This window comes from Orussus abietinus, unplaced genomic scaffold (genome assembly GCF_000612105.2).
Source record: "Orussus abietinus isolate OABI.00-Male unplaced genomic scaffold, Oabi_2.0 scaffold26, whole genome shotgun sequence".
NCBI lineage: Eukaryota > Metazoa > Arthropoda > Insecta > Hymenoptera > Orussidae > Orussus > Orussus abietinus.
The window spans coordinates 452047-468703 of record NW_019395989.1 but is presented as its reverse complement, the minus strand read 5'-3'; the positions used below and the strand labels follow the sequence as shown (position 1 = coordinate 468703).

General features: G+C 45.3%; 2 protein-coding genes across 4 annotated transcripts; both read right to left on the bottom strand.

The window, feature by feature from the left end:
- Nucleotides 1–1375: 1375 nt before the first annotated feature.
- Nucleotides 1376–5644, bottom strand: LOC105703736 (facilitated trehalose transporter Tret1). Its single transcript, XM_012432343.1, has 5 exons — nt 5242–5644; nt 3854–4383; nt 3193–3498; nt 2891–3093; nt 1376–2703 (listed from the first exon to the last, which is right to left on the bottom strand). The coding sequence occupies exons 1-5, from the start codon at nt 5321–5323 to the stop codon at nt 2415–2417; spliced, it is 1410 nt and encodes a 469-aa protein (XP_012287766.1). The 5' UTR covers nt 5324–5644; the 3' UTR covers nt 1376–2414.
- Nucleotides 5645–6730: 1086 nt separating this feature from the next.
- Nucleotides 6731–16547, bottom strand: LOC105703721 (protein Star). Of its 3 annotated transcripts, none has more exons than XM_012432306.1 (7): nt 16271–16547; nt 12814–12984; nt 11563–11751; nt 10416–10629; nt 10141–10305; nt 9852–10043; nt 6731–9736 (listed from the first exon to the last, which is right to left on the bottom strand). In XM_012432306.1, exons 3-7 carry the CDS (start codon nt 11748–11750, stop codon nt 9551–9553), a joined length of 945 nt encoding a protein of 314 aa, XP_012287729.1. In that variant the 5' UTR covers nt 11751; nt 12814–12984; nt 16271–16547; the 3' UTR covers nt 6731–9550. The 3 variants fall into 3 exon arrangements, with proteins under 3 accessions (XP_012287729.1, XP_012287732.1, XP_012287731.1); XM_012432309.1 differs by having other exon boundaries at nt 10416–10581; XM_012432308.2 differs by lacking the exon at nt 16271–16547 and adding an exon at nt 13059–13319.
- Nucleotides 16548–16657: the final 110 nt, after the last annotated feature.

Here is a 16657-nt window from a genome sequence, read left to right as displayed (position 1 = left end):
TAAATGCATAAATGCATTTCCGTGGCTTCATTGAAACGACAAGGGAAAGGTCCCAAGAATCGACGCGGATCGACGCGCGTAACGTGGGCGCCGCCATATTTGTTTTGCGGAGTGCCACGTGACCACTGACAGCTGTCACGACCACGTGGTTGCGGGAACGCCACTCTTGAGGCGTTTTCCTTTAAAACATCTCTAGAATCGATCCGCGGAATAATGCGACATTTCTCTTTCAGGTAACTCCAGGTAACTCGATTGACCGCGCAAACAATGTTCCAGCAGGCGTCTCGATGCAAACATTGTTTCCGCGGAAACGACGCCGATGCTTGGATTATGGAGATCGTATTTCACAGCATTTCCCATAACTCGACGGCGCACCTTGCGGACTAGAAAAATCGTCCCTACGGTCTGTGCAATTTTATTCTATTTTTTACCCTACCTTTTTTTTTTAACGAGCATGCCTGTCGAAATCTCCGATCCCAAAAGAGACGACGTCGACCTCGAAGACTCGATTCGTATTCTCTGAGCATATCGAGGAGGAGGTCGAGGTCTTGGCCGTTTTCGTTCCGCCAAGGCGAGGGAATACCGAATGCCTTCGGTACTTCCCGTATGCGTTTCCGCATGCCCTCACCTCGTGGGAAAATCGGTTTGGGAAATCGTTTGATCGCTGATTGCCCCAATGACGCGATGCACGGATGTGCACTCGATGCATTTTTTTTTTATTCCACGTCGACGCGATGCAACGATTATGTCAGAGCTCGGAATCGTTTCTCCAGGTGGATTTCGAACGCTGCCCATTTTGATTCCTTATCAAATCTGGATTTTTTCAGTAGGAATAAAACTTACAAAAAAAAAATATATATAGTTTTCTTTAAATATTCTGATAGGGAAAGAAGGAAAATCTCGAGAGACTTTCTCCTTCGCATTGTTGAGGGAAAAAGGAAAACTGATTCGAGGCCGATCAAATCGATGAGTCGGCAAATTTTCCACAATTTATCGAGTGCACGATTGCATTTTCCAGCTCCCTCGAGTGGCCTCGTTCGATTTCACAGGAAATCGATAATGGATATCATAGCTGATCGAAGAATCTCTACCCGAGTCGATTCCTCGTTACTGATAACGGTAGTTATCAAGGCCGCCCCCTTAAAAAAGATCCATGGTGAACAAATGAAAGTATTTTTTCTATAGTTGTTATTCTCAAGTCTGAGAAACAATTTCCTATCTCTAAACCTGTTAGTTCACTCTTTACTTTCAACTATGTCTTTTCCACCTTGCATTTTGATCGCTCAAGGTAAGGAACGAGACATGAAAGACAATAAGTTGATTAATTCATTTGCGAGTACAGCGCATTAATTATTTAAGTTGAGAGCGCAATGAATTAATCAATTAAATCCGAGGTTTACTGTGTCTCTTCTTTCAGGGGGGGAGGAAAATTTACCTGCGATAATTGGACCTCTTAATTGTAACGTTAATTACAAATTCGGGTTTCCCACAGGTGATTAGGAATCCTGAAAGCTATCAGGAGAAATCGCTTCCTTATTTGTTCGACGTTCTCGATTTGCAGGATTTATCTCCTGAAAATCAGAAGCCGTGCATTAATCTTTGTGGAGTGGAAAATTATCCGAACGTCCTGATAAGCCGCCGCTAATTATCCCCAGGTAATAATGCTTCGTACGACCTGCGCAAATATATCTACAATTAATATCCGGGGAATATCATTAATGTTAAGAGATCACTCATGGGTTTTTTGGATACAAGATATCTTTCTCTATGAAATTAGTGCAGTAATTTCAGGGCATACAATGTTTGTCGCCAGGTTGAAGTATTCTTAAGATAAGCACGGATCAACCAAAGGCCGACGTGTAATCCCTGTAATGGCTCGATGAATATGTTGTCTTATCAGTAGATAATGCCAGGACAAACAATTTCGAAGACCCCTGGTTGTCGTAATTTACATGTAAACAATTTCATACAAAGGAGGGTACACTTTTTAGTCAAACTCGCACAACCCATGACGTATAAAAATTAAGCTAAACGTCAAAATTCCGACGGTCTCCGAAGTTCATAAGTTCAATTGTTCATTTTAATATTTCCCTCGGTTTCAGATGAACGCGAAAATTCAGCTTCGAAATTCAGAGTCTGGCGAACAATGGGCGAAATTTCCACTTCCGGCTCTTCGTCGCCAAGAGATGAGTAAAGTCTTTCAAAAAGATGAGTCTTGATCTTGGAAATACGACTTGATTATTTTTTTTGCAATTTTTACGGGATCTAGAGCACAACCTCGAGTCTCACTTTCCGCGTTAAAAGACAAATTTTACTCGACTTTGCTCATCGCTTCCGCCAAGGAAAGGTTTAATATTAAATTATTAATATTGCTCAGTCCATACACTTGATGTTTAAAAAAAAAAGAAGATATTTCAAGCAGGTCTGTTGCCACGAGTGCGATTCAGCTTGTCCTGGATCGCCTGCAAAGTTCGTCCTTTGGTCTCCGGGACGATGAAATATGCAAATGCAGTGGCAGCGACCATGAAACCGGCAAAAATCCAGAAAGTCACAGCTTCTCCCAGGGTTTCCTGCATGGTAGGAAAAGCCTTCGTCACCAGGAACACCAGGAACCAGTTCAGCATCACAGCAACCCCCGAAGCAACGGCTTTCGTCTCCACGGTGAAGAGCTCGCCAGCGAGCATCCAGGGTATGGGACCCATCCTGAAGAGTGAGATAATTAATAAAAAATTAATCTCCTTGATATCCAAAAAATGGCAGTTAAAGATTAAAACCTCAAAGGTACTCTTCAGGGGTAGGAAATAAGATTGACAGTCTTTACAATACCCCCCTGAAGATATTAAACAAGAACGTTACGCTTAATAAACATGACAACAAAATTTCTGCCTACCCAACAGAGAAGGCAATCATGAACAACGTCAACGAGGAAAGCGGAAGCCATCCCAGGTTGCTGACATCCGTTCCATCCCTCTGAAGCTTGAAATAAAGTCCCAGAGCGAAAAGACTGCAAGCCATAACCGATGAAGAGAACATCAACAATGGCTTCCTTCCAGCCTTATCAACAATTAAGGCTGCCACCGCAGACATGACCATCTGTTAAGAAAATTGCTCGTTCTCAATTGTTCTTCCAGGACCATTAATAGAAAAGTCATGTCTATAGTCGTGAAGTGACTGAAAGAGAAAAATTTCTACCTGGACCAAAGCGACGACAATGGCGGCGATGTCCGGCTTCAAGGAGCTTCCAGCAGCTTGGAAGATAATGGCGGTGTAAAAGATAACCGCGTTAATTCCCGATAACTGCTGGAAGATCATTCCTCCGAAGGAGGCCTGCAGAGCTCTTCTAGATCCTGGGGTTTTGACTAGATCCAGGATCGTGGATCTGCGTTTCGACTGCTCATCGACGTCCTTTTGGATCCCGGCAAGTTCACCAGCAGCATCGAAAGCTCCTCCTCGAAGGACCTTCAGAGCTTCCGCTGCATCCAGTTTCCGGCCTTGGCCCTGAAGATGAATATTAATGAGCCGAAGATGAAATTAATGAACTAAGCCAGAAGGCCACGACCATAACGTCGAAATGGTGAAATAGCGTTAACGGAGCATTTTCCAGTAAAAATAAAAAAAAAATAAAAGTAAGTCATTAAGTTAAATTTCTAAAGAAAAACTTGAATGATTATCGTTCCTTAAAACGCTACTTTCGTACCACCTTAACAATCGAATCCAGTTTCAGTCAGAATTTTGGTGTTTTTCACGGTTTTCCTGTCTAGTGAATTCCACTAGATTTTCTTTTAGCGCATTCAACCAGAATTCTGGTATTTTTAGATATACCTTTTTAAATGTATTTTATTTCTAAACTCACCACGAGCCAGACCGGCGACTCCGGCATCCAGGAGAAGGTCGCCAAGAAGAGGACCTCGACGACCCCGCAGACGATGGCCAACCCGGTGTAGGAAAGGACATACCCCGTGACGAATGTCAGGACAATACCTATGGAGATTAATAATTGGAACATCGCCCCAAGGGTTCCTCTAGCGGAAGGCTCGGCGATTTCGGCGACGTAGGAGGGCACCAGGACGCAGGTGGCCCCGACGCCGACGCCGACGATGAACCTGGCGAGGCAGAGGACCCAAACGCTGCCGGCCAGGGCGATGATCGTCCAAGATACGAGATAAGGGACGGATAGAAGAAGCAGGGCCACCTTTCTCCCCAATTTGTCAGCTGCAGATCCCGCAGGAAGAGCCCCCAACATCGCCCCGATCGCCAGGAAGGATCCTATCCAGGATCCTTGCTCCTCCGTTATCGGCAACCAGGAGTCCTTCTCCTTCAGTTTCAACAATACCGGCGATGTCCATGCCAGGGCTGTTCCTGCACCCACGGCCAGCAAGCAAGCTGTGGAATAAAAAAATTTCAGATTTTAATTAATACTTTAAGGCGGTGGGAAAGCGACACGACGTGAATATGTACGCTATAAGGAAAGTCCTGGCCCCCATGGAATTTCAATTTTTTTTTTTTAATTCTTTGTAATACATGAATTTCCATCATTAGAGCCTCGTAATATTTAGTTTTATATCTAAACCAATATAATCTATTCTTGAAGCCCTTAAAAATTTAATCTCATTTCATCACGAGTTTGGCACGCAGTATTCCCTTTTATAAATAATTTGTTACTGTATATGAGGAGGGGCATGTAGGTAGGACGTATTTTTTTTTTTTTTTTCGTGATAAGTCGTGATCTATATCTACGGTTTCTTAAGAGGTGTGACGTCCTCGTGTTTTAGTGACGCCAGGGCGTCAAGTGTTCGTCAGAATGGGAAGAACGTCTTCAAACAATTGCGAAAGCCAATATTTGAGAGCTATACTTCCCCGTAATCAGTGAGGAACCGACGATTCCTCAGGTAATCTAATAGAAACGCAAACGTTCAATCCTTACGTCTTTTTTTACGTTCAAACTTGAGCCGGTCTTATTAATCGTTTACTTAATGATTCCCCTTGCGAATTTTCAGACAGCCGAGTTCTTTGACCCACTCCATTCTTCAGGAATTTAATATCCATATAAGTATGAATTTTAAATAAATTTCTTATGACCATCGAAACTAATTCACATTTCTTATCGAAGCCAAAAATCCATTCCACTCAACCAGACTCGCTTCTTAAAATTCCCCTCATTCCCTTCGTCGTCAAAATTATTTTTTGTTATTAATTTAAAAATAGCACCAACATACATTGTTTAAAATAAAAAAGTCTTACCTGAACATGCCGAAAGATATTGCCAGAGTTTCCTCCCCTCCTGTCGCACGGCGTTTCCATTCAGCATCCCAGTGCCCTCCATAATCGATTTTGAACCCCCAAATCCCCTTTTCGATTTTTCTTTTCGATTTCAAAATACCAAAGGATGTCCCCCAGGATCCGATTTTGATATCTCGAGGGTCCTTTATTTTTTCCCTCAGTCGTATCACACGAAAGTCGCGCAAGAAGACCGTGGGAATCGGCGCGACATTTTGAAGAATCGGGTCGATCGGCTGACGCCGAATGGCCGAACAAATAAGTGATCATCCTATATCACCGAGGGACTTATCTGGCAACATTATCATCGATCTGAGTTATCTGCACTACCGCTTGAAAAAGAGAAGAAAGAGAAAAAAAAGTGGGGAAAAAAATTTAGACTACTCGCGCGCCGATAAACTCCCGCGGAAATGACGACGGAAATTCGTGGGAATTCATATTTTCTTATATTCATTTTCTCGCCGTTTATATTTCCCCTCGCCAGTAATTGAGAATTTCCCTCCTCGATTCCGGAAATCCCCGGGAAGAATGTCGAGTGGTCCCTTATCGAAAAGAAAGCCGATTGGGGATTTTTAATTCCTACTTCCGGTCTCAGGTCGGCATTTGCTTTTCAGGGCGTGACATTTTATTTATTGCCCTCTGAGGTGACAACGAATGTATTGTATGTGGTTTTTTTTTTCTTTTTTCAAAAAGGTGCATCGTGATTTTTTGGAAAAATTCCACGTCGAGGGAAATTTCTAAAATTGGGGGAAATCGCGTTTCCTCGCCCTCCGGAGGGAAAATCGAATTTACGAGTCCTGGGGGCATCCGGTGGATTTTCCGCAGCTCTCGTTTAAATATTTACCGACCGTGTTCGAGCACAACAAGAAAATCGACAAGTCGACGTGAATCCGGTCCGATCAATATTTGATAACGTCGATAGGATCGCAGGGGGTATCTCTATTATCGGCCTGGAAACGTTAAAACGATTTTACAATCGAAATGTCAGGCAAACACGACTTCCCTCGGGTTAATTTAACGCTTAGTAAATCATTTACACACAGCCCGTAATTAAAGTGTCGTGTCAATATCCATGAAAAAGACAAAATAAAAAATTTTCCTCCGAGCCTGCTGCACCGAATAATTTTAAATTTCAACCCTTGATTACGGGGACCTTAATGAAGGTCTTGAATATTCCCTAAATTTAATTTCTCGGAGAAGAAAAATATTCATCCTGGACAAGGACGAAAAAAAGACATTCTTTTTCGAAAAATTAAATTTTGTAAGTTTAGAGACCTTCATTAGGATCCTCCATAATCACCTGTCAAAGTTTGGAATTATTCGGTGCCCTCAGTTTTGAAAAAACTATATTTCCACGTTTTACTATATACAGAATGAGCCTTTAACATCGGGTTAAATGAATTAATTCGTACTAATTAGGGCTTGAATAAATGAAATTGAGGCGAGTCGCGGGTCAAAATATAATATCACGATTTATTGCTTATCGAAAAGAACTTGCTTCCTCGTAAAACGAAATCTCTTACGTATTTCTGTGCACTGTCGAGCCTTAAGGCGTTGGAACAGTTTAAAAGAAATTAGGAAGAGGAAACCAGATTGAAAGAAGAGGGGAAGCCTGGCTTTAAAAAAAAAGAAAAGGAAACGAAGGAAAAGAAAAAAGGTACTCGCGCCGAGCGAGGTTTTTCTCTATAATTAAGACGATCGAAACCGGCGACCGAGGAGCGCGCTTAATTAGCTATATAATTATTTATCAACCATTTTTTTTTTTAACGAAAAAGAACCACCGAAACCTTGCGACGCCCTCCTCGATCGGTCGCGGGTCTTGTCGAGGATTTATCTTCTTTTATTAAGGAAACTTCTCCTCCAGAAATATTATGAAAATTTCTATCTCGAGACGTTGCGACGTCCGATCGTCTGATACAAAATGGCGGCCTTAAGACGCTACGAAAGTGGCGTCCGAATAGTTAATCGTTAATGAAACTTTCCCCGAAATTATTTGTATCGAATCGTTTGAACTTTTACAACATCGAACATAGATGCGGTAAAAAAAGTTCTGACGTCCGTGGAATTATATCTTTCAGAAATTCTTGATTAAGCATCCTGGTGATTTTTTGCAAAATGTCGAAACCTTCCTTAAGGCCTCCGTATTAACTTGGGAAGATTTCAATTATTTCGGGAGACCCAGTTGGAAGAAAAGCCGAATAAACGTTATCTTTTAGGCGCCACTATCGTATCACCTTGATATTCGATTTCTGAGGCTTTTAAAGTAAATTGCGCCCGTCGTGGTAGGTCGTAAAAGAGGAGAGAGCGAGGGAAAATAGTAGAAAGAGAGGGAAAGGACAGTAGCCTAACTAATTGATTGCTAAATACTAATTGCGCCGATGGCCTGAGCCTAGTCTCGATATCTCTTAATCTCTCGAAGTTACTTCAAACCTCGCCGAGAAATATATCAACTTACTCGCTAATAAGGCCCGTTACTTATGGTACTTAGGATAGCTCACTGATTTTATCACTGCGTGGTTTCCGTGAGTCGGTTTTCCATGCAAGCCTCGCGAATCCATTTTTCTACAATTTCGATCAAAGGAAAGAAAAAAAACCGTCCCTGATTAATTGTGCAAAATTTTCAACCGCGGAAGTAATTACCACTTTCACATGGATAATGAGCAAAGCTTTGATAGGGAAATTGCAAAACTGTCTTGCAGATCTTTTTTCTTTATTTCATATTACTTTACGCGAAAATGTTGAATTATGAGAAAAATGAATTCTCGATGCTTTTACAGGTAACTCCTCGTGTATATTTATGAACAATGCACTTGCAAGAGTCGCGAATCCATTTCCCCGAAGAAATCCTTATCCCTCGATAACTTCATATTTTGAAGGGGAAAAAAAAAGAAAAATAATTCGAAGAGCATCCCCAATGATTTTTACAAACTTTTTTAAGAGCTCACACCGTGGAAAATGGTTTGTGATTTTCGTATGGAAAATTAAAACTAGGAAAGAAAAATGTATTCGCGATGGTTTAACAGGTGACGATGCGTTTGCGTATTAAGGCGGTGCGATAGTGGCCTTGAAAAGGGTTTATGAATATAATTTCAGACTTTACAACGTGAATACGGAGGCCATAGCGAAAGTCCGTCCACCCGTGGTTAAATTTCTTTTTAATTTCTTAATAGAAGTATTAAAAATTTTCTACAAAAAATGAAATCGCATGGGTGGAGGGACCTTCCTAACAGCCTCCACCATTCACGTGGTAAAGTTTGTAAGAATTGGGAACACCCAATTCGGAGATAAGTGTCACGGGCAATTCATTAACGCAACTTTCGCATCCCCTTAATATTAATGCGAGACGCGTGCGATGCGGTGAATGCGGTGATTACTAAAAATAAAATCTGCGCGATCTCCGTAAAACGACGTCCCCTCCCCATCTCCTTGCAGTAAACGGAACCTACGGTAAAAACACGTAAGAAATTAAATCGCGTTATCATTTGGCTTAACATCTCTCCAGCTTATCGTACGAGTTAAGGCGCTGCACCGAGGTCGAGCCGAGCTCTCTCTCTTTCTCTCTCCTCCTCTCTCGGTAAATCGTAGGTGAGTCTCACCTAGGATTCAACTTTTTCTCAAAAATCGAGATCCCCGAATCTCTGCCTTTCCTTTGAAACTACGATTATCTCCTAATCGCCTCGCATTTATGACTTTAAGGTTACGTTACATCCCGTCATCGACACCACGTGGCGCTTTGTAATGACGTTGCATTACATACGTCATTGATAGGACGCAACATTTTGTCCTGACGTTGTCGCGTATCATCCTGACGTTATACCTTCCACTTTGACGTAATATTTAATCCTGACGTCACGTTACGTCTAATCCTGACATTAATTTCCAGCCTTACGGCGGAAAAGAGAGCCGTTCAGAGATTCCTAATTTCGGTGGATGTTAAAAAAACCCCTTCGAGGATTCCACCTCAGAGAATGTCCGGGCCTCAAGGACCTCCGATCGTCCTGAATCTCGAAGAGCAATTGTCCCTCCGGTCGGATCAAGAGAATGAAACAGAGATCATCGGTCATTTCGCACATTGTCGAAGATCCATCCCAGAGATTGAAAGTCCTCGCGGAGATTCTTCAAGGTCCTCGAGACCCGCGAAGGAATCGTCGTCCCAGACATTCGCGACAGTCCTTATAAATAAACCGATCCGCCGTGCAGAAGCCGAACTCCTGCAACTCGGCGGATCCCTTTGGATGCCCTAGCTTCAGGGAGCGATCCAGAATCAGCTGGGCTAGATCTTCAGCAACCTGTTGTAGAGGAACATCAGCTTCCCGGTGTCCGAGGTCTGGACCAGCTTGTACCGCCTGTCCGTCAGCTTGTCGATAAGATTCTTCGTCTCCATCTCGCTGTGGTGCGAGCTCCAGCGGATCGACAATACGGATATCCTGATGATGTCCCAGGGTATCGTGTCCAGGACCTGGAGCCATTACAACAAATCATTGCCATCCGCTTGGCCATTTTTCAAATTGTTCCAGGTGCGTGGTTCATGACGACTTTTACCGGAACAATTAAAAACAATTATTTTCCCTCACCTGTCCGTCCTGGGCGTCTGGACTGTCCAGGCTCAGGTAATCCAAGGTCGTCACGTTGTAAGCGAGCAGAATACTGTACAGAGGAAAGCACTTCAGCCTCGTCGTCGGCAAACTCTCGTCGGACGTCAGGAGGCTGTTAGGACCTTCTCCTAGTTTGGTAACTTGCACCTCGGTCTCTTGGTGGTAGGTAATCTGTAAGGTAGAATGACGTTTAGTGCCTCTTCAAGGTACGGTTTCGATAAAAAAGGACTAAGGTGGAATTCCGTCCAGAAGAAAAAATATATTTCACCTCTTTGGTATCCCTGTCTGTGCTGAGGCAAGCGTGAAGCACCCTGGTCCTGGGGTTCCTGGTGCTGCGACGAGCCTCGAAGAAGCTCCTGGGGTCCGTCAGGGCTAGGACTCCTCTCCAGTTGAGGCTGGACTCGAGCCAGGTCGTGGTAGATGTTGCGCCTACCTGTAACGTGCATATTTCTCATAAAGACCTTGAGGAGGACCCTGAAGTACCTTACGAAAAAGATATTCCATCCCCGGAAGACCCGATTAGAGAGGGTCGAAGAGTCTCACCCTGCTAATGTATTCCAGATACACTCCCTGCCTCTTTTCCTGGGTCAGGGTCGCCACGTATTTCTCCTCCGGAGTCTGGGTGGCGTTGAGAGGATCTTGACCAGTGGTCGACTTCAGCTGGACCTCTTGGATGTATGCGACCAGCTGGGGATTGTCCATGGAGACTCTGTCAAGCACGTAGTCTCGGGTCATGTTAGCGTCGAAGGCTTGTCTCCTGCAAACGGGCCAGGTCGGCTTTAAGCGATCATTGTGCCCAGGTCATCACGTTACATCTACCTCATCCTCGAGACAAGAAAAATTATCTACAATATCTGATGATCAGGGTGCTTTGATAATTCTCTCCCTTTTTTCATTTATTTTGCAGGCTTATTCTCTTCAGATTAGAAACGACGAATAATTTAATTTAGTTCCTCCTCTTTTTTTATTTTTTTATTTTTTTAATGAATTTCCCTTTTTTTTTATTTAGTCATGATGATAATGAATTTTTTTATTCCAGGGAAGAGGAGGAACGAGAACTCGAGGAGGTCTTTGGTATGGAGCGGATGTTCGCCTTCCCAGGCCGTCCTGTGAGAAAAACATTCCCTCCCGGCCTGGGGGATTGTATAAATATTTCGTCGACGGTATTCAAGCCCATCCACGAAGCAGGAGGCCACGAGGAGGGAGGGGGAGGACGTGTTCTCTTTTTCTGAGCGAGACCCCCCGGGGTACTTCGGGAAGAAAAACGAGAGAAGAGAGGAGAAGAGAATATCCGATTTTCCGTGGCGATGGGGTAAAAACACCTGAAGAGGGGAAAGAGGGGCCCTGAAGAGCAAAGAGTAGACCCCGAAGAGCGAAGCAAAACTTTGAAGATTAATAAAAAATCCCCGAAGAGTGCAAACAAATCCCTGAAGAGCGAGAGAAAATTCTCCAAGGAAGGAAGAGACCCCTGAAGAGGAAATGAGAGCTCTTAAGATATACGCGAGGATCCACGAAGAGGAAGAAAGGAGCAAGGAAGAGGACGAAGAGGCAACTCTTCATCTACGAGATTCCTCTCGTCGTCTTCCTTAATTTTATAAACGGTGCTCCCGCAGACCCCGAAGAACCTGGGTCCATTTTCCCTCCGTACTTCCTCCCGGATTCCCGTTTTCCCAGGAGGAGGTGTCTTTACCTCAGGGCTGCGGCCTCGCTCCAGACAAGAAGAAGAGCCATGGCGGTGGAAAAGGCGGCCAGGAAGGCCAAATAGGGTGCGACTCTTCGCCATCGGGTCCTCTTGTGACTCGTGGGGATCGCCACCCCCGTTGGGGGCGGACCAGGGGGCTGCATCCCCACGACGGCCGGTGTCCCTGCAGGAGACATTCTGGAAAAGCAAAGTGAGAATTAAATGGTATATATAACAGTTTCAAAATTATTTATAAAAAAAAAGAAGAATTAAATTTCATGGGTGGAGAGGACGAAGGACGATATCGCCTTGCCGCATCCCGATGCGCGCGCATCGCCGTTGCGAAACGGCGATGCGCGCGCATCGCCGTTGCGAAACGGCGCGGGAGGCTCTCGGTGAGTCAGAGCCCGACTTTCTAAACAGATCCACCAGACTGCAGCTGCACATCGACTGCATCGGCCATGTCGAGGTATGGTCCCGCAGGTGAAGCCCCGTGGACAAAGGCGGAGGGGAAATAATGAGAGGGGAGGCCCAACCGGCAGGTAGGCGAGAGTCAGCAGGGCCGCTCCTGCGCCATTGCACCCCCGCCAGGGGCAGCCCTGGGGCCGGCGGCCTTGGGGATGCGAATTAGTGACCGGGAAAACGTGACGGCGCCTTTCGGCCGATTCGGGTAATGGGCTCGTAAACGGACGGACAGATGCCGCAAGAGGGGGTGGGACGTGGAAGGATGCGCGGATAAGGGAGGAGCAGATGGGGACAGAGACGACGGAGAACGGAGGTCAGGCATGCCGAATAATTCGGGACGTTTCCTACATTCTCTGGAGGGGGCGCCATCTTCACGCGCGGCGCTGAGTCAACCCCGCCGCTGCCGAGCCTATAAATAGGGCGCGCGGTGGAGGAGCGACTCAGATCGCCGCGACCCGCGGACGTGTACGGATCGGAGAGCCTCTTTATAAACAATTTTTTTTCTTATGGCCACTGACGCATGGAAATTATCCAATCGTCCCTCTCTTACACTTCCGTCGCGTCTAATTGCGACTTTCCCAGGAAAATGAGAAATTTCAAGTAAAAGGGTGGATTGCAGTCTCGGTTAAAAAAAAAAAAAAAATCGAGACTAGGAATTCCTTATGCGGAGATTTTGATATCGCTGTACCATGGATAAGGTTTATTAATTAGGTAGGTAGGTGAAAAATGGATGATCAGCGTTCAGGGTGGAAATTGAAGCAAGATCGTCGGAAGTCAAAGCAAAGGTTCGCTCACTTCGTCTTTCCGTCCTTGTTGGGATCCAGCTTGGCGGATCTGTCCGTCTTGCTCTCTCAAGCCGCGTCCGAGGGACCGGAGCGTCGCGTCATCCTTGTCTGTCGCCTTCCCCGCGACGTCGCTCTATCTTCCTTCCTCCTCCTGCGACGCGCGTCCCCCGAGGCCCTCTCTCTGCGACAAGGAAACATGCAAATACTTTATGTTTTTGATATATTTTCATTTTCAATGTAACATAATGTACGTACTTAGAATTATTCGTGACTTATGTGCTCACTCAATACTTCATGGGTATATTTCTATATAATTTTATTTTCCACCAATGCACGTATTTGGCAAAAGTAACTGATTTCATTGTGCCGTACAATCAATCGCTATTACATGGGCATGGTTTTGCAAAATAGACTTTTGCAATGGGACGTACTTGACGCAAATTTTTTTACACAGTTCCTGCGAGGTATATAAAAAAATCAGAAATTCGACGCGATTACGGTAACATTTCTCGGCTAAACAACTCCAACGAGAACGAGAGTCCCGATCGAGTGCGAACTTTCTCTTTGTCCGCAAGGGAGAACCTAACCCCCCACTTCCGGAAGTCGAACCGCGACCTAACCTAAAAGTCCGTCAACACGGGTTGATGGGAACGACCGATAAGATCGGTCCTACGAAACGCATCGCCCTCTGGATCGGGATATTCGGGAGGCGTCGAAATACTTCTTTTCTTCTTCTCCTACATGTATATACGTATTTATCGCGCTGTAAACGGCACACGGTGAGATTTTACGCGCGATTCGTGACCGGCCCGGTGCACTTCGGGAGGGTTCGGGAGAGCTCGGCAACGCTCGGGCGATTCCGGGCCCGCGAGAGAAAGCCGTTGAGTCGTTCCGGCGGGCCGCGCGAGCGCCGACTGCCCTCCGGCACCTGGAAACGGCGTGGAGGCCGCCCCGAGAGTACAATGCCTCCTACCGTGGGATGTCCTTCTCTCCGAGCGGTCACGCCGTCTCTCTCGCGCCCACCTAATGACGTATCTCGCCGTCTTGCTCGCGCCCGAGGACACCGGCCGCTCCTACAGCGCGGGTCAGGTACGCGACCAGTGACGGTCAACCCCCACCCGCCATTCCCATCGCTCCTGCGGATTCAAAATGGCGGCCCGCGAGATTCTCCAGGGTTGAGTAATTTCCCATTTTTCGAGGTTTTTCGACGTTTTTCACGTATATTACGTAAACCATAGTTTACCGTAGAAATCCAGTACCATGGAGGTTCTAACGAAGGCCTTGAAACTCGCGAAATCTCATTTTTTAAATAAAAATTGTATATTTATCCCGGATAAAAACCAAGACATTTTTTTTTTCTCGAGAAATGAAATCTCGCCAGTTGCAAGACTTTTGTTAGAATCTCCATGATAATGTGATAAAGTTTGAAATTATTCGATGCACCCAGTTTGGAGTTTTATTAATAACTTTTTGGTTAGTAAATATATATGACGCTTTCATAGTCCCTTAAGTAGCGACGTGCTGAAATAACGCGCGCACGTGTCCCGGCTCGATCGTGGTCACGTGCGAGGTTAGGTCTGAAAACTTGACGTAATTTATCGGAACGTTTTCCATTTTCTATTATATTTCTGCCTCCCCTTTCCGCCGTGCGAAGGGACGGGTAGGGCTTCCCCGTCGCGGCCGTTTATACTTATTCCCCACCTGTTTCCATTCTTTCTTTTTTTTCAGCGGATTCAGACCCTCCAATCGACAAAAGATATAAAGTGCCTCAATTTCGAGATTTCCGATCGCATCTCCCGGATCCTATTCTTTCAAGATTGAAAAAAAATCGCCCTAATAAATCCTCACCATGGAATGAAGGAAACAGAACATAAGGGATCGGTTTCCACCAGACGTGATTAGCGTTGAAATTTGTTAACCGTGATTAATTAATTTCGAATTAGGGAAATTGCACCGATAAAAATTAAATTGAGGATTAAAATAAATAGTTTAACGCAAGTGTTGGTGTAAACGATCCTAATAAAAGAATACAGAGCGAGAGTGGAAAGGATGAGTTGTGGCGTAAGGACCTGGATTTCTGGGAAACTGGATCAAGCCACATGAAAACGCCAGAGGGAAAAGTTGTGGCGGAAATGTTGCGGAATAAGTTTTGTAGCGGGAGTTTTTCCGTGCCTGGCGCGGTTAACCCGGAAAATTTAGGTAAAGAGCGTGGTTTTAACGCGGCGGAAACGGACGGAAAGTGGAGGACGCGGGGAGGCTTAAAAGCGGAAATAGCTTCGGCCGCGGCGACGACAGGAAATGTCGTTATCTCTCTCTCTCTCCTTATGTACGTATAAACACATATATACAACTCTCTTTTTATCCCCATCATTCAAATCCTCTCAGCAAATCCACTTTGAATCGGCAATCGATTTCTCATCGGGCTCGGCTTAACGCTTCAGTCTGCTCTCCGATGGACTATTTGATTATTCATTTTTCTTCAGCTCCGAAGAGCTGTTGCTTCGCCCTGTTTATTGTGAATAATTGTTCCTCCAACTTGGCAGATCAATTCGACAACTTGACGAGGGTTCCACAGAACTGCGGAGATGTAAAGGACACCCCGATCGATCCCTGCTGAGGGGAGCCCCCCCAGGGGAGAAATTTAATATTTTCTGACAACGGAGCCAGGACAATAGCCTGCAATGAGGTGCATTCACTCAAACAATATCGTCAGTCTCATATTTTCTGGACTCAGACACACAGGAGCAGCAAGAAGGACAACCTTCAATAACCCTTTACGAGGATTATTCAAAAGAGCAGAATACCCCGAAAGAGCCTGCTAAGGGACCTCTCACTCTCTTCGACTAATCGATAGCTAATTCCTATACATATCGATGCTATGTCGATAGGCTACAGTTCTATGCAAATCCCTCGTAATAATTACATTCTATAAGTTTTCAGGGTTACGTCGACTCTTAAATTAATACTTATGGCTGTTAACCTGCATGCCTTCATGAACATCCACCCTGTTACTATCCCCAGTTTAAAATGGACTCGTCGTAAGGAAATATTCTTTCTTCAATTTAAATTGATACATGTATAAATTAATATTTAAGTAACAGAAACATAGGCTCGTGCTCATATCTCATGTTTCTTATTACATTTGCTATTTATTTTAGCCATTTAGAGAGTGCAGGGAAAAGCGAGGAATAGATGAGCATAGTATAAAATAAATATGTACCGAAGCTATTAAACAAAAAATGTGCAGAAGGTAAAAGTAAGCGATGGACAAGCATGGCATGAGATAAATATGTATCAAAGAGAAGAGAAATTCTGATTCTGTATAAGTGGACTCGAAGAAGGCATTGAGGTTATGGAACGACCATTTGTCCGAGCACGTGAGCGCAGGAGGTAACTGATCTAACTGATGTAAGTCTCGTGGAATGCCACGAGAGAGGCACATAACCTCTCGGGGTGGCGGAACCTACCGACGCGCCGGTGAGCTCGATGTGCGCCGTCGGAGTGCGGCGAGGCGTCTCAAAGGCGTCGCGACGTGCGGCACCGGTTATCTCGATGGGCACCCCGACTATACCAGGACGTACAGTAACGAGCACGAGAAGGAGGAGCGCGCGCGCGGTCTCTTTCCAAGTTGTCGGCGCAGCCGCGTGGGCAGGAGGCGAGAGCGTCCGCCTCACGTAGGAGCCCGGCTCCAACTGACATTTCTACGTCGGACACGAACCAGCGCGCCAGTGCGCTCCGGACCGAGAAGCGGACGTTAAACGACGCGCCGAGCCAGCTGTAGGCGGCGATCGCCATCGAGCGCGGAGGCCGAGCGCGCCCGAAGGCAGTCGGACAATTCCGAACGCCGCCGGGCA

Coding starts and splice junctions, on each gene's coding strand:
- LOC105703736 (XM_012432343.1), bottom strand. CDS start 5,323: ATGGAGGGCACTGGGATGCTGAATGGAAACGCCGTGCGACAGGAGGGG. Junction 4,384..5,241: donor ATATCTTTCGGCATGTTCAG/GTAAGACTTTTT, acceptor TTTATTCCACAG/CTTGCTTGCTGGCCGTGGGT. Junction 3,094..3,192: donor TTGTCGTCGCTTTGGTCCAG/GTAGAAATTTTT, acceptor TTTTCTTAACAG/ATGGTCATGTCTGCGGTGGC.
- LOC105703721 (XM_012432306.1), bottom strand. CDS start 11,750: ATGTCTCCTGCAGGGACACCGGCCGTCGTGGGGATGCAGCCCCCTGGT. Junction 10,630..11,562: donor AGCGAGGCCGCAGCCCTGAG/GTAAAGACACCT, acceptor GCCCGTTTGCAG/GAGACAAGCCTTCGACGCTA. Junction 10,044..10,140: donor CAGACAGGGATACCAAAGAG/GTGAAATATATT, acceptor TCTACCTTACAG/ATTACCTACCACCAAGAGAC.